At 65.7% G+C, this 20,478-nt stretch overlaps 1 protein-coding gene across 1 annotated transcript in view; it reads right to left on the bottom strand.

Moving 5' to 3' along the window:
- MYO18B (myosin XVIIIB) overlaps positions 1 to 20,478 on the bottom strand; it is a 58,236-nt gene that overhangs the window by 23,040 nt on the left and 14,718 nt on the right. The window contains exons 12-30 of the mRNA XM_044440423.1: positions 17,265 to 17,438; positions 15,272 to 15,362; positions 13,807 to 13,999; positions 13,151 to 13,231; positions 12,363 to 12,510; positions 11,905 to 12,064; positions 11,601 to 11,784; positions 10,912 to 11,119; positions 9,203 to 9,312; positions 8,961 to 9,026; positions 8,660 to 8,788; positions 7,959 to 8,102; positions 7,425 to 7,514; positions 4,225 to 4,344; positions 3,936 to 4,044; positions 2,950 to 3,074; positions 2,690 to 2,844; positions 1,012 to 1,135; positions 25 to 225 (exon numbers count right to left, since the gene is read on the bottom strand). Coding sequence (XP_044296358.1) covers positions 25 to 225; positions 1,012 to 1,135; positions 2,690 to 2,844; positions 2,950 to 3,074; positions 3,936 to 4,044; positions 4,225 to 4,344; positions 7,425 to 7,514; positions 7,959 to 8,102; positions 8,660 to 8,788; positions 8,961 to 9,026; positions 9,203 to 9,312; positions 10,912 to 11,119; positions 11,601 to 11,784; positions 11,905 to 12,064; positions 12,363 to 12,510; positions 13,151 to 13,231; positions 13,807 to 13,999; positions 15,272 to 15,362; positions 17,265 to 17,438 — 2,612 coding nt within the window. The remainder of the gene's footprint in view (positions 1 to 24; positions 226 to 1,011; positions 1,136 to 2,689; positions 2,845 to 2,949; positions 3,075 to 3,935; positions 4,045 to 4,224; positions 4,345 to 7,424; positions 7,515 to 7,958; positions 8,103 to 8,659; positions 8,789 to 8,960; positions 9,027 to 9,202; positions 9,313 to 10,911; positions 11,120 to 11,600; positions 11,785 to 11,904; positions 12,065 to 12,362; positions 12,511 to 13,150; positions 13,232 to 13,806; positions 14,000 to 15,271; positions 15,363 to 17,264; positions 17,439 to 20,478) is intronic.

Raw genomic sequence — 20,478 nt, 5'->3', positions numbered from 1 at the left:
AGCACCCCCCCCCGCCTGCCGCACCTGCTCCAGCTGCTCCACGGTGCCCGCCTGGACGCTCAGCTCCTGCTGCTGCTCAGAGGCGCGCGATTCCAGGTCCCAGAGCCGCTTCTGCAGGGCGGCCGCTGCGTTCGCTCCCGGGTCGCTCAAGGAGCCGAGCTCCTGCACCTGGGAGGCCAGCAGGGCGATCCGCTGGCTGAGGCCGGTGTTCTCCGACTCCTTTTGCTGGGGTCGGGGAGGGGAGCGAGACAGAAACACTGAGCACCATCGAGACTTTCCAGAAGGTCCCTCTTCAAATAACAGCTTTAGACATCAGACTTTTTACCATCAGCCTCAACCCTGAATTCAAATGTTCAGATTCCAATACGTGTGTTTAATTGCACGAACTCGGCAAGTGTTCTTCCTTTTCATGTGCAGCGGTGCTCGAACGGAGGGGGGCCGGGGGCAATTCCGAAAAGAGCGGCTCCACCACTGCCTGCCTGCCTGCCTGCCTGCCTCCCTCTGGCGTGTCCCAGGCAGCAGCCCCGGACACCTTCTCTGTACACAGCAGACTTCCAGGGGGTGTCAGCAGCCCGCTCCCCACTTCCGCCCCAGGACTGCAGCCGGGTGCCAACCGCGCGGCTGCAGCAGCGGCCACTCCCCCTCTGCACAGCTCGACCGCCCTCCAGCCTGCCGGGGGTCCGACAGTCGGCCGGCCACGGGGGCTCCCCTGGCCCTGCGAGGAGCCGCCCCAGCCGGCCGGGCAGAACGCGGTGCCGTCCCGCCAGCCCTGCCGCAGGCCTGCCTCCCGCAGAGACCCGCTCCATCCCATCATCCCCTTTCCCGGCACGCCGTGCCTGCCTCGCTCAGGACCCCTCGGGCACAAGCAGGAGGTCTGGAAGAGGCTGCAGGCTTTCGAGTCGCCCTAACCGCGTTACTGTGCCGCACGCTGGACTCTTTCTCTGGGAACGAGTGCTGGGGGGGGCGGGGGGGTCTCAGCCGACGCTGCACCACGGCCGGCCGGGGGCTTACTTCCAAGCTCCTCTGCAGCTTCCCCAGTTCAAACTGCAGGCCGATGTTCTCCCGCGCCACTTTCTCGCGCTGGCTCCTCTCGAACGCAGATTCCCCCAGGGCCTGGGCCAGTTGCATGTCGAACCTGCCGGGGGGGAAGCGCACCCGCTGCCATGACCCAGCGCCCTGGGCTTGTGGCACGCTGGGGGGTGCAGGGGGGGCGTGCAGGGGGCCGAGGCAGACGGCCCTGCGAGGAAGGGGAGGCTGTGCTTCGGCCCCCGGTCCCTTTGGCGAGAGAGATCCCAGGCAGAGGAGCGGGAGAGACGCCCCCGCCCCACACTCGCCTGGGAGCACCGGCCCCTCCGTCGTAGAGCCCCCCTACCCCCACCCCCGCCCCCAGCTCCTGCCTTTCTTTTTTTAAGTGAATGCTCCGATAAATATCAATCTACAGATCTCCCGTCTCCAAGAGCTTCTGCAATAGTTGAACACCTTCCAATAATGGGATGAGATGTGAATTATTTGATTAGATTAGCAATTCATGAGCTCCCTATTCATAATTCATAGCCTGGCAATTTAGAATTCAGGGCAAAACTTCCACCGATTCAAATGGATGAACCTGGAAGTTTCCACGTATTCAGGAACACACGTGACGCGAAGACCGAACACGGCCGTGATCACAGTCAAGGGCTTGCCACCACATCGGTGGGCCGCCAGCATCCGGGGAGATCATTTAGTGTAGGATCGGGGCAAGAGACCGTAGGGTTTGAGGCGTGGAAAAGACTTGGAAGAGCTTCGAATGGAGGGAGGGGGGAAGGAGAGAGGACAGAGAACGGGTTGGCAGGTCCGTGCCTTTGGACTAGCATTCCCACCAGCCCCTGCCAGTACGGCCAATGGTCAAGCAGAGTGGGAATTGTAGTGCAGAACATCTCAAAGGCCCTGGTTCCTTTCCTGGAGATCGAAGAATCAGCTCCCTCTTCCTCAATTGGCAGGACTTCTGCATCCAACACAAACCTTTACTGGTGTCTGGAGGGACACACGGAAGCATGCCGGCCAAATTCCAGCCAGCTGCAGTCAGAAGCTCTCCGTGCGGCAGACGGCGGCTCGGAGTGCAGGCGGCCTTCCTCCCTAGGAAGCTGGCAGCACCCGAGCCGTCCACGTGCCCCTTCCTCTTCTGTTCCAGAAAAATACCTAGAAATCCATTCCCCAGCTCCTCCGGTTAAGAAATATTTCTCTCAGGTTTTCAGACGTAGGAAAATGGCTTTGGTGCCTATTTGTTTGTTCGTACCTGAGTTTAAAACACACACCTGGAAAGCCACCCACCATCAAACTTCAGGTAAACTGACCACAGAAAAGGAGGGAAGGCGCCAGTGCAGGAACAACAGATGTGAGCACCTCAAACATGAGCAAACAGTTAATTTATCCAGTCGGCTTGTTCTGAATACTCTTTGTTGGGGGCACTGGTGAAACGAAGCAACGTGATTTCCTTTGAAACAGAGCACACGGGAAATCCCTTGCTTACAGTTTCCTAGTGCCCCGAACTAAGAATATTAAAAACACACCAAGCAGAAGAGATTGCGTTGCCGTGCGCCAGATGCTTTTCTGCCTTCTTCTGCCCTCCCAGACTGAATTCGAGCTGTCTTCAGCTCAAAGGCAGCCCCCATGGGACCAACCTCCCCCCAGCCCCCCCCCCGAGTCTTACTTCTTCTGCTTCTTCTCCAGCTCATGGTTGCGGCTCTGCTGGCTCTCCATCAGCACCCGGGCATCCTCCAGATCACACGCCAGCTGCTTGCTCTTCCGTTGCAGCTGCTGCGCCATCCGCCTGGCGCCCTCGTGTGCTTTCTGGGCCTCACGGAGCTGCAGGGGGGCAACTCCGGCATGAGAAGCTGGTGTTGCCCCGGCGCGGCCCTGGGGCTCCCCGTCCCCGGGCACCGCGTGCCCAGCCCTCCGCGGGCGCCTCACCTTCTGCTCCAGCTCCTGCTTCGCCGCCTGCTCCTGCTCCAGCCGCTCCTCCAGCTGCGAGACCCTCTTGCGGAGGAACCCGATCTCGGTTTCCGCGCAGTCCAGGCGCATCTGCCACTCGTCCCCTGCCACGACGCGAGGAGGCGCGATCACGCCGTGGACCACCGCTCCCTGGGCGCGGGCTGGCCGCCGCCGCCGGGCCTCAGGCCTCTTCTGGGGCAGTGGGCAGCGCCGTGCACCCCACGCTCCGGGGACGGGTGGCGCATCGGATGGACCACCCTCCAGGGCCAGCCAGACCCCGCCAGCCCCTCCGCAGGCCCTCAGAAGGGCGCCACGCACCAGCACCGGGCGCTGCGAAGGGTGCCCTCCCCACTCGCGGGGCTTCCCGCCAGGAACAGCGCGTGCCGGGGACAGATTTGAGCGGACGCATCAGCGCCATGAGGCTGCTCATGAAAGGCCGGCGCTGCGGAGGCGCCTCCTTCTCCCAGGGCGCGAGGTGGCCGTGCGCACGCCGCCCGTGAGCCAAGCAGCAGCACCGACCGGGCGTCCACCTGCCAGCGGGGCGACCGCAGGGCAGGGCCTGGCTGGGGCCTCTGGATGGGTGGGGAGGGTGGGAAGCGCCACCGCTTCCCCGCCGCCTTCGGGCTTGCGGAGGCATCCGCGGCTGGCAAGTCCTCCTGACAGATCTGGGGCGCAAATTCTCCCGGGCAGCCGTGGGCTCTGCCGAGGCTTGATGCGAGCTGACACGCTCCCAGCCTGTCAAGACGAGCCTCCGCTGCCAGAGCGACGAGGGGAGAGCAGCACCCTGCCAGGGGGGCCAATCTCGAGCGGAGGCGAAGGAGCCAGAGGGGGTCTGGCCCGGGAGACCCACACGCCAGCGTGGCCCATTTCCACAGAACGGAGGCCGGCTTTGGGAGAGGGTGGCTGGGCCCGGCGGGAGGCCAGGTAAGGCTGCCCGGAACAGCCGCCCCGGCGAGCCAGCCTACCTTTGCCCGAGCCGCTTGCTCCAATTTCGCGCAGCTGCAGCCGCTGCTGCAGCTCCTCCAACTGCTTTTCCGCAGTCGCCAGCTTCTCCTGCAGCTGCTCCTGCTTGCTCTGGAACGGGGAAGCACACGGCCCGGCTGGGCGCTGCACCATCCTGTCTGGGCAGCGGGTCCGCGAGGCAGCCCCTGCCGCCCCCCGAGGCCTGTGGCAATCCTGGCCGGGCGCCAGCCCCAGCTCGCCCCAGGCCGCCCCCCAGCCTGGCACGCAAACGCCTCCCGCGCCGGCACGTACCTGCAGCTCGGCCACCTCCCTGGCGCCCCGCAGCCGCTCGGCCTGCTCGGCCTCCATGACCTGGCAGACAACGTCTCCTTTCGCGCGCTCGTCCGACAGCTCCGCCATGAGGTCCACGACCTGCGGGGAAGGCGGCACGGCCGTGAGCCGGGCTTGGCCCGTCCCCGAGGGGCTCCCCGCTTCGCTTCCCCCAAGACTCGCTCCTTCGCCTTCTCAAGCCACCGCGATACCTTTAAGGCCCTTCGCGTCAGTAGCCCCATGAACTGTGCGGGGTCAGGAGAAGCCCCCCGCTTAGCCGCCATTCGGCTCCGTGGGATGACACAGCCCCCCCCCCCCACGACATGATGCATGTGCCCCACTCCGGGCCTGCCCCTCGCTTGCTTCCCCGCAAAAAGCCCCACGCGTGAGAGCAGGGCACGGTGTGGGGCCCTGGCCAAGTCCATGCCGGCGCTGCAGAAGCGCTTGGGGCGGCCGCTGGGGGCGGCAGGGGGTGGGACCGGCCGCTCGGCTGTGGGGCGCGCACTCCGTCCATAGGGGCCACGGTGGCGATTTGGCACCGGCCTTGTGCGCCGGAGGCTCCCTACTGATGCAAATCCGCAGGTTTATTGGAAACCCGAAACCATTTGATAGTCTCCAGGGCGCTTGAGGCATAATTATAGTGTTAATTAATTAATTAATTGCTGAAAAGAGGCTTTGCCGGGGTTGCCAAACAACCGCTGTTTCTTTCCCTGTGAGGCTGAACGGCAGCACGTGCCCCGCTCCACACAGGGGTTCCCACCAGGAGGGCAGAAGGGGGCCGGGGGGGATGCTGGATGCTCTGCAGGGCTCCCCTTGGCACCCCGAGGGCCCCCCGCTCCCCGGGGCACGCGGTCTCCGTTCTGCACCCGCCTAGTTCCTCTTGATCTGTGCTCCCCTCCGGGCGGAGGGCTGTTGCCGTGGCACCGCCGGGGCAGTGACGGGGCCCCGTCTCGTACGAGCATTTGGGGTCGATTCCGCCCCCGCAGGATCACCCCAAGCTGCCCCAAGCACCTTTCCCTCGCGTTCCCCCCTTGGGCTGCCCGCGGGGCCCCGGCTGGCCCCGGGCTCTGTGCCACGGGCCTGCTGCGGAGCACCACTTCCACCAGCCTGCGCAAGGCAGAGGAGGATCTGGCCCGCGTGCGGAGTGAGCAGGCAAGCCCCCCTCGAGGCGGCTGCAGCTGCATCAGCTCAAAGCAGGTCATTTAACTCCCACGGAATGTTCCGAAAATGGGAACGAAAGCCGGCAACACGCCGGCTCAGAAATTGTTTTCCTTCCTCGGCCGGGCGGCTTTATGGAACTCGGCAGGGACTGTCGCAAGCTGTTCGAGCAGCTCCACTGCAGGGCGCCAGGGGAGGGGGACAGGTGGGCCGCAAGCCACACGCCTCGCCTCCTTCTGGGAGCAGGCCCAGGTGCGGCCCTCCCAGCCTCCGCAGCCCCGCCTGCTTCCGGCTGCGGGGTGCGACTCTCCCTCTGAATGGGGGCTTTGCGCTGGGGGCTGCCGGCCGCCCACCTCCCTGCAGAGGGGCCTGGCGGACCCTCCTCACCCAGAGGAAATGGTTGTCCTTCCACGGCTACAGGCTGGAGGGCGGTGGTGGCTAACGGAGCCCACCCACCGCCTCCACTTCTGCAGGACCCAGCTGGGCCTCCATGAACTGGCCACACCGGCATCTGGAAGAAGCCGGGCAGGCCCCCAAACCGCCCAGAAATCAGCCCCACTTAATTTTTTCTAGGGGTCTGGCTGTACCACACAGGTGTGTGAATACTCAGCACGAAGAGGACTGCAGCGAGAGCGGCCAAGAGCGCCATCCGCCCGCCCAGCCGCGCCTCTTCCGGGGTGAGGACCCGTGTGCTGCTCCGTCCACCCGGTCGGGGCTCCCAGGGGCTCTGTGCCCACGGGACACCTGTGCCAAGGGGCAAACGGACTGCGGTGGAGGACAGTCGTGTCAGAAGCGGCCTGACCCTGACCTGAGCGGGATCGCTGGCCTTTCTGCCCCAGGATTGCCAGCGCTGGTAGGCAGCATCGCTCAGCCCCTTCCCCCCCCACCAGAGGCTGCCGGGGACTGAACCCACAGCCTCGGCGTGCTCGGCAGGGGCTCTGCCACAAAGCTTTGCCCCCCCCCCCCAAACAAGGGAGACCTGGGGGATGCTCTGCCAGCGGAGGGAGGCCTGATGGCCCGGAAAAGGGCCCCCGGGTCCTGGAGAAGAGGGGCGGAGGCTGCTGTTCTCTGCTGTGGCCCCACCACCCTCCGCTCAAGCCACGGGGCGCTTGGAGCCGTCGGCCCCGGCAAGGCAAGTACGGCCGACTCCCCGCCTGCCACCGGCACCGAGCCCATGAAGTGCCGCGCTCGCGGTTCGTGCCCAGGTCGACGAGAGAGTGACCGCGAGGGGGTAACGAGAGCAGGTTCCCTCTAACTGTACTTCCCCCGCTCGGCACTGCCGTCGTCACGAGAACGGATCACACGTGCGCTGCCGCTTTTCCCGAGGGTCAGGCGGCCCGCGGCCCCTCCTGGAACGGGCCGGTGCGAAGGAGGCCTGGCTTGCAGGCGCGCCTCCCCTGCCCCAGCCGCAGAACCCGGGCTGGATTCGGACGTGCCCCGTCCACACACGGTGCATGCAAGACTCGTGCGGCGGCCCCGCCGGGAAGGAGCGCTCCGGGGCCTCCCGCGTCAGCTGAGGGATGGACCGTCACCCCACGGAAAGCCCAGCTTTGCACGCAGAGCTGCCCACTCGCGGTCCAATCCCAGAGCCCCGTCGGCATCACCTTCCTCCCCAAACTTTGCAAATGAACACATCGCTCTGTCCAGCCCAGGCTGCTTATGCATTGGCCGAACCCTAGAAATCGCCACCTTCCAGGAGAACAAAATAAAGTCAGTCTTTGGTGGTAAGACAGGCAAAGAACTCCTCCGTGTTTGCCTAATGTATGCACTCTTGCTCCATAATATTGTTTGGATTCCCAAAAGGCAGAAATCCCGGGATGACAAATGCTTGGGCGCACTCAGCCCTCGAGCGACCGCACGCTGGTTCGGATCCTCGCTTCCCTCTGGGCTTCCGTGCGCTTGCACCCTCCGCCACCCCGCTCGCTCGGCAAGCAGCGTCCCCCAGGTCTTGGAAGCCACCCAGCGGGGAGCCGGCCTCTCCCCTCGAGCACAAGATGAAGACCCACAAACTGTTCGCTCCCTACCTTGGTTTCCAGCGCTTCTGTGCTCTGCTGAAGCTCCTGGCGCGAAAGCTCGGAATTTTCGAGCTTTTTCCGGAGCATCGTCAGCAACTCCTAAAACAAAATTTTGGATGCCTCTTTGGGATGCCTCCTGTCCTGCCTTTGTTTACTGGTTCACACGCTCCAGCTGGTCACTTCCATCCCTCACCCCCTGCATTTCTCCGTTATAAAACTTTAGACTGCATGTCCTTTGCCAGACAACGGAGGCGGAAGGCCTCCTCGTGAAACGCCTAAGGGGATGCGGAGGAGGCGAAGCTGCCCTCCCAGTTCCCAGTTCGGGGCTGGCCCCTCTGGCCCCAAATGGTCAGCTCCAAGCGGCGGCAGCTCTGGAGGAACCAGGGCGGGAAGGGCCTCCCCCCCCCCACGAGCCGCCAGGGCGCCAAGCTCCGGTCCTGCCCCAAGGCAGGGCAGGCCGAGGCACTCGGTGGTGTTCCCCACGGCCGATGGGCACAGGCCGCCTGCCCCGGCCCCCGGGGAGCCCCTCGGAGCCGCACGTACCTCCTTGGCACGCAGCTGGCCCTCGGCGAGGCTGGCGGTCAGCAGCGGGCGAAGGCCGCACAGCAGCCGCCACCAGGGCCAGCCCCGCACGGCCTGGAAGACGGCCAGGTTCTTCTGGATGCAGCGTGCGGCCAGGTGCTGTATCTGAAAGGAGGGCGGCGGTCAGCCACGAAACCCGGGAGCAGCCCTCCACGGGCCTGGACGCAGCGCCCCAGCAAGCGGGCCCCCCGCGCCCCCCCTCCACGGGGCTCGCGTTTGGCCTTCCCAAGGCAGAACAGAGATGCTACCTCCAACCTGGAAAAAGGCCACAGAGGCACTGGGCCAGAACCCAGCCTGGAGCCCTCAACCAGCCCAAGGGGGGGCCCATCTAGCCCAGTATCCTGTCTCCAACAGGGGACAGCAGCCAGATGCTTCCAGGAAGCGCACGGGGCAGGAATCCCCGCTCGCGTGGCTCTCCAGCAGCTGCGGAGACAGGCAGCAGCAAACGCACCCTCCCCGAACCCAGTGGTCTGGCTGTGTGGACCGCCACTCCCACCATGCCCCGCCAAGCCAAGGAACGACGGGGTCTGTCGTCCGCACATCTGTGGGGCACCGGGTTGGGGAAGGCTGCGCTGAAGAAGCACCCCCTCCCCATTGTCCTCGCGAAGCCTCAGAGCCCGAGATCCGCCGGGAGCCACCGCAGGGGCGGCGGAAGGCGCTACCTTCAGCTTCTTGTATCTCTGGCGGGAGAGGAAGCCCTTGCAGGCCGCCTGCAGGAGCGGCAGGTTCTGGGACACCAGCTTCTCCCGCTGCTTCTCCAGCCTGGGAAGGACCCCGGCCTTCAGGAACACCTGGCGACAGGCAGAGGAGGGGGAAGGAAGGTCACCCGTCGCGCTGGGTGCTGCGCCCAGGCGGAGGCCAAGGGGCGTGGGGGGGCAGGACGGAGCCGCTCCGGAGCCAGGGGCCGCCTCCGCCCGCGTCATGACCGAGGGGCAGCCCGAGCACTGCCGCCCCCTCGCCTACCTGGCGGCGTCCCACCGCAAAGCTCTTCTTCTCCAGATCGAGCGCCTGCAGCAGCTCCTTGAACGCCTGCAGGGAGAGAGAGAGGCCCGTGGGGCCGATCCCTCAGCATCGCCCCACAAGCAGCCGGTCCCATGAGCCCTCCTCCCCCAAAGCCCCGCGGCCCCCCAGGCCTCAGCCCCCCGTCACCCAAGAGGCCCCCGCGGCCGCGGCCGGCATGACCGGGCAGGGGCCCCTGCGCCCACCTTACTCTCATCCGTCATCTCATAGGCCGACGTGTACTTCTTCATCACGGGCTGGGCCAGGATCTGGAAGCGGCGCCGGAACTGCGGCAGCGCCATGCGGTCCGCGAACCCTGCGGGGCGCACAGGACAGGCACCGCTTGGGGGGAAGGGGCCAGCCGAGGGCCGATCGCTCGGGGCCACGGAGGCATCCGGTCTGCACACACGGCCCTCGCGGAGGAGGACGCTCCCGGCCCACAGACGCCGAGGGCATGCGCTCATCGCCCTCGGAGCCGGAGCGGCTGGTGACCCTGAGCCTTCCTCCCGCCACATCAGCCAGCCCAAGCCCATGTGCCACCAAAAGCACCCACGAGAGCTGCTGTGGGGCCCCACGCAGGGAATGGGGGCCCCCCGAGGACAGCGGAAGGGGCCGGGGCTGGGCCGGCACCCCCTCACCCCACAGTCTGCCTGCAGGTGCTTGCGGGGACCCCAGCCAGACAGAAGGACACCAGCTCTCCTCTGCTGCCACTTGTGTCCCCAGCATACTGCCTCCGAGGCAGAGGGAAGGCCTAGCCACCAGGAGCCACGGCCCTCGAGCACCTCGCTCTCCCGAGAGTCGGCACCACCCCACACGGCCCCAGCCGAGGGGCAGGCAAGCGGCTCCCTCGCTTCGGCCTGCCAGGCCCCTCCGTGCGACCCACACCATTTCCAAAGGACCCCTCCTCGGTTTCCGCGGGGTTTTAGGGCTGCTGCTTCCGAGGGTCTGTGCCTTCCCGAGACTGAGTTCTACTGCCTTTGCGCTGATTGTATTTTAAATCACGTGCCACCCCGGCAAGCTGGTGCTGAAAGGCAGCCCAGGAATCAGTGGAAAAGGCGGGCAGCCAAGGGCTGCTCAGAGCCCCCCAAGCAGAGGCTGTGCTCCAGCCGCTTGCGCGACCGGTGGGCCAAGATGGCTCTGGCCAGCCAGAAGGCCGAGGAACCAGCTGGCAGAGCCTCTGTCCATCTGCCTCGGGGACAAGGAGCGCGGCCCCGGTCTCCTCCAGTCCTCAGCCCTTCTGTGGTGCCATGCCTCCCCCGGTTCCCCGTCTGCCTCTGCCGCCCCCTGCCTTCGACACGGGGCGTTCTGCAAAGCCCCCTCCCAAAGCAGGCAGAATTAAGCTCTCTGTGCTCCACAGCCGAGCGGAAATGGAGCGTTTCTGCAAAGCAAAAAGGGAGCCGGAAAGATAAATTCCTGGCTCTGATTATTAATTTTACTACCAGCATTTTAATGCTTTTTACCTTTTAATGCTGGAGCATTTTGCATTGTCGAATCTATTGTTTTGGTCTTTGTTTTATTATTGCCTGGGGTCCCTTATTCATGACTAGAACCTGCCTCTACAGCATCTGTCAGATGGTGGTATATAAGTTCAATAAAGAGCCACATAAAATGAGCCAAGAGGCAGGCTGGATCTGGCCATCCCAGCCAACGACCAGAGCTGGACAGCCCACAAATGGGGTGCTGAAACGATGGGATGCTGCCCGTTTCGCTCGCCGCCTTGGGCATCGGGGGCCCACGGCCTCGGCACACGGGGGCGCGAGCAGGACTTCCGCCATCTCCGGCATCGCCTCCCACCCCATCCTCCCATCCCATCTCTGGCCGAACAGGCATCCTCCAAAGAACGCTACGGAGGAGCCGGAACGAGCCGCATGCCCTGCCGGCAGCCACCGCGACGCGCAACAGAAGTCCCCCGCACCGATCCGGTGAAGCCGTATCGCGTCCAGGATCTGGCCTCCGGAGAGCTGGACTCGCAGGGCCAGAATGTCCCAGGCTGCCATGGAGGCGCCTCCGGGCCCCCCGCAGGGCTGCAGGGGCGTCTCTCCCGCTCGCTCTGCCTCCGTTCGCGGGACCAGGCAATGGACAAAGTGGATCTGGGACCGCTTAACCAGGTTGATGATAGCATCCTGTGGAGAAAGAGCGGGGCGCCGGGATTCATCCGGGACGGGGGGGAGGGGCGCCAGACATGCTTGACATCCTGGGACTGCCCAACCCAGTATCTCCAGCACCGACTGGCAGCAGCGGCTCTGCAGGGACGCAGGCAGGGCTCCTTCCCGGCCCTTCCCGGAGCTGCTGCCAGGGACGGAAGTGGGGCCTTCAGCATGCAAGGCGCGGACTCTGCCCGACAGGCCCGCTCTTCCCCGAGCGAGAAGCTGCCCTCTGCCGCCCACACCCCGGCCCACCGAGCAGAGACCTGAGGGCGCAGGTCGGGCAGCGGGGCTCTCCGAGGTTTGGGGCGTCCCCGTTCCACCCCACCCCGTTCCACAACCCGACACGGGGGCTCCAATGCGGCTGCCTCTCCACAGAATGGAACAGAACGCAGAATCCGGACCCCCGCGGGCCGCGCAATGACCCCACGGCTCCCTCCCCCCGGGCGCTTCTGCTCACCAGCTGCAGCTTGATCTGGGCGCACACAGATCTTTTCCGCACGGCCGCGAAGCTGCTGCTGAAGGTCTTCCGCACGCAGCCGACGCGCCGCAACGCCGCCTGCCCGGCCCCCTCCAGCCCCGCCACGGCCCGGCAGGCCAGCGGCACCTTGGCGCGCGGCAGGAACAGGTCCCTCAGCGCGACTCTGCGGAAGCAGACGGTGCGGTGGGCTCAGGCACGCCCAGCTCCCACGGCCCCCCCAGATCCCGGCGCGGCTCCAGAGCCGGCCTGCCGCGAGGCCCCCGGGCGGCGGCTCCCCGCTTACACGCTGGACTGCTGCAGGAGCTGGGCGGCGTTCTGCGCGGAGAGGTTCCACTTGCCCTTCCTCACCCAGCCGGCGGCGTCGTAGCGGACGGGGTCCCGGCCCAGCTGGTGGGCGACCTCGAACTGCAGCTCCTGCTCGCACTTGCGGAGTGGCCCCCGTCCTGCGGCACGTGGGAGACAGCGGCGGTGGGCCACGCGAGCCGCGGAGAGAACCCGCCACCCGAGGGGCACCGGGGGCACGTGCAAAGGGCTCCGAGCGGGAGGGGCTTGGCGAAAGGAACGAGTCAGACCAGTCCAAGCAAGCAAGCAAACTCAGTGGGACCCTCAGGAGCACACGGGTGAGATCTCCTGGGGTCACGGCACCTCCCCCCACCCCGCCCCCTGCCCCTGGCGGGCACCCCCAGAGCTGCCCCAGCCCCGAGCTCGACCCCGGCCAAGGGGGCCCGCTCCACACTGTACCTTCATCGCTCAGCCCCTCCCGCGCAAAGTAAGAGCACAGGCGCTGGACGGCGGCACTGTCGCTCGATCCGGGGATCAGGGCCTCCTCGTCCAGAATCCAGAGCAGGCCCTTGGGGCCGTCTGCCTGGCCCCCCGCCGAGACGTGTACCTGGAGGGGCGCGAGAGCCAGAGACTGAGTGCGCGGGCAACACCGAGGCCCCGGGGGCACCGACCGCCCGTGCCCGGCTGAAGCCCATCGCCTGCCCAGGGCGCCTTCGCCCTCGTTGCCGCTACCGACCCCCTGGAGCCGTTTCCTGTCTGCATCTTCCAGGCCGGGGGGCAGAACTCTTTGGGGCCCCCCAGGGCCACACCCCTGAGGCAAAGGGGCAGCCCCAGAAGGCTCGTGCTCACCCAAGCTAGCCTCTCGCTCGTCCGCCAGGGGCTCGGCCTGGGCAGCGGCCTTTCTGAGCGAGGCCTCGGAGCCACCGGGTGGCTGGCGGCGGGGAGGGGAAGGGAGGGCATGTGCTGGGTGGACTGCCTGGACGGGGGTCCCGGGGGCCAGGCGGGGGTCCCGAGAAAGCCAGCAGCCGCTTTTCTCCTCCCGCCGCGAGCGCATCAAAGCTCCCACACCAGCGCTCGCCTCCAGAGGAGCGCAGCTCCTTGGCAGCAGGCACGGCACGACCCCGCTGGGAAAACAGGATCCCCGGCGGAGAGGCTGTGCGCGGCGCGTGTTCCCGCCGGGCCGAGGTGGCGGGGAAATGTCAGCCCCAGCCGGCCCCCCCGCAGTGCCCCCTTTATTGATCAATTACCTGGGATGAGTTTTGATCGGCGATGGCCACGGTGGCTGCTGGGGAGAGCTCGGGCAGATCAAAAGCCACCTCGATCTTTTCCTGGAATGCATTAATGGGGAAGGAAGAGTTTGGATCTGAGTGAAAGAACAAACGAGCCTCTTGCTCTGCCTTCAAAAAGGGAGAAGCCCCCCCCCCGCCCCCCTGGCCTCGGCTTCCCCTCCTCTGTGACACTCCGAGGCGGATCAAAGCCTTTGAAGTGGCAGCTCCTGCGGCGCCAGAGCCGCCTCTCCCGAGTTGCTCCTGTCACGACACCGTCGCTCGCGGAGCCGGAGCAGAACGCCAAGCCGCTCGCGGGCACGGCGGGCGCCCCGGCAGCGTGGGCCTGTCCCCACGGGCTCCGAGGGGCCCCTCAGTGCCCCCGCAGCGCCGGGGTCTCACCCCCGTGGCCCCATCCCTCCCTGCGCCAGATCGCAGACCCCTCTCCCCGCCTGAGCCGCCCAGCCTGGGCTGCTGCCCCACAGCCTGGCCCAGGGCTCCCCCCACGCGCTTCCAGGGGTGCAGAGACGGCCAAGGCTGGGCGCTCTGCAGAGGCCGCCTCCAGACCCCTGGCCTTGTGAGCGGGTGTGAGGGAGGGACCGCTCTCCCCTCGCCGCCCCGCCACGGCTGGGCCGCACCTCCTGGTACCGCTCCAGGGCAGCCAGGAAGGTCCGCTGGTGGAAGAGGCCCTGCAGCCGCTCGTGGGCGTAGTTGTGGCAGAACTCCTCAAACGTGGCCGCCCGCTCCTTCTTCTGGTGCCGCGGGTTGTGGAAGCCGGGGGTGTCCACCACCATGATGGAGGCCGTGGAGAGATGGCTGGAGGAGAAGGACCTGGGGCAAAGGAGATCATCGCCCTGAGGCGCGCGTAAGCCCACCATGCTGAAGCCCAGCCTCTGAGGGAAAGGCGGCCTGTCGCGGCTGGCAGGGGCTTCCCGCTTCTGGGCTCGAGCGAGCACTCTGGCGGAGGGCTGCTTCCACGGGGTCATCGGGCCGCGGTGAGCTGCCACCACCAGCCGGAAACGACCTTGCTGCCTCCGAGGACCACCTCAAGCGCTCGAGTCCCCGGGCCTCCTTTCTGCCACCCAACACAACCCCAGCATTAAATGCTATTCATTCCCCACCGAAAGATTCATGACTTCAGGCAGGCAACAGACCGAAATGCCCAACCCAGGCCCACAAGGTCAGCCGCAGGCGATGATCTCATTCCACGCAGGGGGACCGGCTGGGCCAGGGCTCTGATCCACGTCCCACACGCCGCCGCCGCCTCCCTTGCGCTCCCTCAGATGTTAGCGCAAACCAAGGAGAGAAAGCCTCCCGGGACGCCAGGAGGTTCCAGCACTGCCTCTCCTCCCACGAGCCCAAGGCCTGCGAGGTGCCCTCCAGGCACCCCCGAAAGCACCAACTCAGCAAGTCAACCTGGACCCGGAAGCGGCAGCACCAACTGCCTAGTTCCCTGAAAACTGGCTGGAATGGACAGGCGGGGAGCTGATGCAGAGAAAGCGGCTTTTTCAGTTATGTTCAGCTTCCTACTTCTATGCCGCCCCATATCCCGCGGGTTCTCTCAGCAGAAACGGCAGCCAGTGCCCCTTTGCTCTGGGGCGCTCCACGGCCTGGAGGCAGCAAACCTCACACAGCCTCAAATGCTGCACAACAGCCCGCTCAGCCCCGAAGCGGATCAGCTGCTTCCCCCTCCGCAAAGGCCCGCATGCCCCGAGTCGCCCGCAGTGCGACTCCTCCCGGTGGGGAGTCCGGCACTCCAGGGAGGCGCCCGGGAAGCAGCGAGTGCGCCTGAAAGGCCGCGCTCAGGCGGAGGACGGTGCGCTCTGCCTTGTGGCTTGGCCTCTGAATTATGCCACACACCATAGGTGGGATCCTGCAGCGCGCCTGGAGGGCAGAGCCGCTCGGGGAGAGGAAGGGCCGCTTCCAGGCACCTGCAGCCGCAGCCTCGCCCTCCAGCGGCCGCCCCAGTTTTTCCTCCAGAACGGCCTTCCTTTATCCTCAGGCCGGGCTGCGGGCGCGAAGTGGCCCCCACGCACTCGGCTGGTGAAGCCCCCTGGGCCGGCGCGTGGGCACGGCCCACTTCAGAGCCAGACCCTCCCGTACCTGTTGATCAGCGACACGACGGCCGCAAACAGCTCCTCGTAGAGTCCGGAGGCCATGCCCTCCACGCATTCCAGGCCGGTCAGCTTGGGGCCTGCAGAGACACGGGACGGGGCTGTGGGCACGCCACAAAGCAAACCCGGGGTGGGGGCGGAGCAGGACCGAACCCCATCCGCGCGCGGGGCAACTCGGGGGCGCGGAGGGAGGGCCGGGAGCAGCCATTTTGTGGCCAGCAAACCTGGGGCAGCTCCTTTGCACTGGCGCCCGTGGCAGATTCCCGCTTTCGAGTCTGCCCACAGGCCCTGAACGGCTGGAAGTGCTGCCCCAGCATGTCGCTTGCACCGTCTTTTTAAAAGAAACCGATCTTGTTATTTCTATGCTTGGAAATATTTTAAAACTTGCTTTCCTTCGAGGAAGTGGGCGGGGGGGTGTCTGCATCCCCCAACTCTGCCCGTGAGTGTGGTTGTTGCTTTGTGCATCCACCGAACGCACAGTCAGCGGCAGGGGGGAGAGGGCCACATTGAAATACTGATTGAAGGAGGGGTGTGTGGGGGGAGGGGGGAGAAAGGAGGGACCAGGTAGCTCTCTGAGCATCACACATGCTGCACCGCCTGGATCCTGAGCCAGTTGCTAGGAAACGGACCATCAGCTCGGCTGGCGCCTTTCCGAAGCTGCGGCTTTCCGGCCGTTCCTTGGCACATTTCAGCCACGGACACTGGTTGCGACACAGCGCACAAAAACAAGGCGTGGGGCGGGGGGCTGAAAAGAGACTCTGGAAAATGTGTGTGTGTTGTGGGGGGGTGGATCTTGTCAAGAAAGGAAACAGCGAGAGGGCTGGCACCGAACAGCTCGCCGGCCCCAGATCTCAGCAGGCTGCACATGTCGTCCTCAGTGACTTTCCTCTCCCCAGCCCCTCTCCTCTCTGGCTTTCAAACACCTGATATTTACAATTCAAATGGCTGTTTGCAAAGCCACCGGGCTCTCTGCCTTCCAGCCTGGTTTCTGGAAAGGGCTGAAAAGCAGAAGGAATTAAGCTTTTAAAAAATTAAAGCCCACGCAGCCTCCTTCTTTTGAGTTTAAGCCCCGAACAAAAAATGCGACAAGCGCACCTCTGATGAGGCTGAAGAAAGGAGAGGGCGTTGTGACTGCAGGGCGCATCTCAGAAGGAACCTTTGCCCGCGGTTGCGGGGGGGGGGGCGCAGGGGGGGAGTGGGCGCAGCGCAAGCCCTCAGGACGACCTGGGGCTGCTCACTGCCCCTCCGCCTTCACCCCCCTGCAGCTGAGTCCCCCTTCGGGAACCACAAACGGAGAGGAAAAGGAGGGACCGAGCCCAGCGCCTGGTGCCACGGAGAAGCTCGAGGCTGCGCCTGGAGGGAGCGTCTCTGCGCAGCAGGCGGGGCAGAGGCTGCGTGGCTGGAGGGGGCCCGGGACCCAGGCGCCTCGAGGAGTCTCTGCCGGGGTCTGTTCGCATGTCATGGGAGGCCAAGCCAGCCAACTGGTTCCCCATCCAGATCGTGCCAAATGAAAGAAATTCTCCATTACTTTCCACCTTCTCCCAGACCATCCCAAATGGATGAGGAAAGATTATTTTAAGCTCAAATGCCAGTTAGGGGAAGATCTTGGGGGTTCTGAGGGTGGGGGATGCTGCAACCACAGTCCCTCGAGTGAAGCCAGCAAGCACCCGGCTGGGCCCTTCAGAGCGGCCCTTCGCTCTTGCGGAAGCAGAGAAAAAGCCCCACAGCAAAGTGATGCCAAAGGATCGCGAGACGGCAGAAAGGGGAGGGGCGCAGCCGTCGGGGGAGCCCCTGGGGGTCCGGGTGCGCTCCCCGGATTCCTCCCCTGGGCCAGAGCTTCTGCGCCCAGGCGGGCCTTGCCCACTCGGTCGCACAGGCGGCTCCGCACGGCACCTCAGCCAAGGGGGACCGGCCTGGGGAGCGAGGGGGGGGGAGAGGGGCCCCGGGAGAAGAGGGAGGGGGGAGAGGGGAACGGGCAGTACCGTCAGCGGCGTCCTCGTCCTGGCCGAGCTGCCCCCCGGCCCCGGAGGTGGCCTGCTCGATGATCCGCCGGAGGTGGTGCTTGAAGACCGCCGTGGTGAGCTCCTCGAAGTCGCAGCCCAGCGCCTCGGCCGCGTGCCCGGCCCACTCGAACCGCATGAACTGCTTCCTGCCCACTGCACGGAAAGGAGCCGGGGGGGAGGAGGAGGGGGGGAGGAGCACACCGCTTTACTGGGGCTGCTTCGGCACGCTGCCCCCCCCCGCCGGTTCCGGGGAGGCCCATCGGTGCCCCGAGCCGAAGCACGGACCCCGTGGGGTCTGCTGCGGGGAGAGCGGCCAGATTAGGAGGCAATGTGGGGGGAGCCGAAGGGAAGGCACGGGGGGGGGGGAGGGGGGTTCGGGGTCGAGCGGGGGGGGGGGAGGGGGGACAGCGGGGGGGGGGGGGGGCTGCTCGGGTGAGGGGGGGGGGGGCTAATGAGCTGCCGGTTGATGGGAGCCATTCATAAAAGAGACAGAGAGCAGAATTAAACTGATTGTTGCAATTAGGTTTCATTTCACCTCTGAGTGCCGCCTTCGATTTTACGCTGCAGGAAACGTATTTCCATATGCCGAAATGCAGCACCAACCATTTTAAAGGGCAGATAAAAAAAAAGACCGAGCCCCCGGCTCCAAGCCACCTCCACAATTCCTGCTGCTCCCAGCCGGGAAAGGCCCCGCCGTGGGGCTCGGCACGAGCACCCCCTCTCAGCGAGTCCCGGAAAGGAGCGGCCCCCGGGGACCCCTACGCCCCAAAGTGCCTCCACAGGGCGCTCCTCGGTCCCCCGGAATGACGCTCTCGGCCTCCAAAGGTCGGGTGGGGAGGGAAGCCGCCTGGCTGGGGGGGCTTGGGAGGCTGGGGGTGCCCACTCCGCTCTGCAGAAATTGAGTAACGAAGGCTGGCCTGCCTCTGCCCGGTGCCCCAGTTTCAGTGGCCTGATCGACACCCTGATTTCTGCCCTCGCCCGCGTGCTGCCCAGACCGCCCGGAAACTCTCCGCTCTAGCGAGGGGCGGCCTGTCAGGGAACACGCCTCCGAGTCCCGAGGCAGGCGTGCCGTGTGCAATCGACGGGAAGGGGGCTCGCGGGGCAGCTGGACCCTGGAGGCCTCGCTTGGGACGACTCTGCCCGCAGAAGTACCCGCCTTCCAGCGGAAATGCCCTGCCCCAAGGCTCCAAGATCGACCACCCGGGAGGCGCGAGCAGATTTTGCAGCTCAGCCCACGGCAAGCGGTGGGGGCCCATCCACTGCGCCCCCATTTTGCACTTTGTAGCCGCCCCCAGCTGGAGCAACCTTCTCCTCCAGATGTTCTGGACTACAATGCCCAGCATCCCCAGCCACATGCCCAGAGCTGCAGCCCAGCACACCTACTGAGCAGCAGGCCGGGGAAAGCAGGATCCGAAGCAGTCCTCGCGCTCCCGCTAGAAACCGGAGCAGGGCGTTCCTCATTCCTCGGCGTGGCCGGGCCTGCTCCGACCCGCTCCCTTCAGCCCCGGGGCCAAATTCCACCCGGACGGGGCTGCTGGCTCCCGGCCCACTGAGAGGAGCCATCCACAGCGCCCCACGAGGCGGGCCCCCACTGCCCACCTCCACAGGCCTGCTCGGGCACCGGCCCCACGCGGCGGGCGGCCAAGCACAACGTCACACTCCCCGGCCCTGCGCGACCAGCGCCGGCACCCGCGCAGCCCTGCGCACGTGCCTTTGCGCGTGCGCCGGCTTATACGCCGGTACATCAATGGTTTTTATAATGCATTTTATCGATTTTTATCGCTCCGATCTTGGCAGAGCACCCAGAGAGCTTTGGCTATTGTGGGGAGAGAAAGGGAATAAATGGAATGGAATGAAATCGGCGACGGTGGGAAGGGGCTCCCGAAAAGAAAAGCGGGCTCAGGAGCAGTTCCGGGCAGGAAGAGGAGTGGCCGAGGACAGGGCCCGTCTCCCCGCCCGAAGTGTGCCTGGCCCCTCGCTGCGGCTTTGATCCATTGTTAAGCCCCTGGTTCCCGATCGCCTCCCCTCCCCCTTCCTCAGCAGATGGCAGCCAAATCGATGCCGGAGTGGAGGAGGCGGCTGCCGGGCCTGGCGAGGAGACGCCGTGGCGGCACAGGGCAGGGAGGGCGGCTGCCTGGCCACGGAGCAGCCGCTTTCCTACACGCCCCGCCTGGCGGCCCGTCCAGCTTCGCCCTCGTCGGGCTGCTCGTTCGAAGCCCGGAGCCCGCGGGGCACCCGCCTCTCGGCCCCTGCCGCACGGTCGCGTGCCCATCCGTCGCATCTCAGCCCCACACGGCTCCCCGGCCCCTTCCCTTCTGCCATCCTCCACGCTGCAGAAAGGCGGCCCAGCAGCTCCGTGCGGGGCACGGGAAGGGCCCCTCTGGACCCCGGCAGGATGATGCCACCCGCTCCTGCCTGCGGTGGCCTCCAAGAAGCCCCAGACGGACACGCAGACAGCAGCCCGCCCTCCCCGTCGCTCCCCAGAAAGCGGCATCCAGGGCACGCCACGTCTAAATGCAGAGCGGCCACGGCCACACGCCACGGAGAGGCCTGTTGCTGGGCTGCACCCTCTGCCAGCCACGCGCTCTCGGGCCAACCGTAAGGGAACTCTCCGGCCACTGGGACTCACTGCCCTTTCTCCCCGCAGAGAGCCAGCCATGACAAAACCTGGAGCTGACCAGGGACAGGAGGGGACGCCAGAGCGAGGACCCAGCTCTGCTGCGGGCGTCCCAGAGAGCCCATCCACCCGGCCCTGCAGATCGGAGGATTCCCAGCTGAGCAAACCCAGGGCGCCTCCCCTCCAGAGGAATTAAACCCTCCGCCCAAGGGAAAGGGTCGGGGAAACCGCTGGCAGAGCCTGGTAGGACGCGCTGTAAGTAACTTTCGTGCTTAAGGGAACGCTGGCCTCCACAGAATCCATCCAGCAGACAAAGGACACCCTCCAAGCTCTCACTTTCCAAATTTTTAAATAATTAATACTTGATTAATGGGAGGAATTACCACACGGCATGCTGCGACATGCTGCAGAGATATTTATAAATGGGCCCCCGGCTGACTCCGTGGCACTCGCTCCTGCGCCCTTTCAAGGCACAGTCTATAAATTATCGGGAGCTGTCAGTGCCTCTGCGGAACAATTTAAGAGGATCATCGTGGGCTCGCTCACGCTGCAGGTCGGCTGAAGACTCTCCCTGCC

The sequence above is a fragment of the Varanus komodoensis genome, unplaced genomic scaffold, assembly GCF_004798865.1.
Source record: "Varanus komodoensis strain SLA01 unplaced genomic scaffold, ASM479886v1 scaffold38, whole genome shotgun sequence".
NCBI classification, from domain to species: domain Eukaryota; kingdom Metazoa; phylum Chordata; class Lepidosauria; order Squamata; family Varanidae; genus Varanus; species Varanus komodoensis.
Note: the sequence above shows the minus strand (reverse complement) of the source record. Positions and strands in the feature narration are given on the sequence as shown.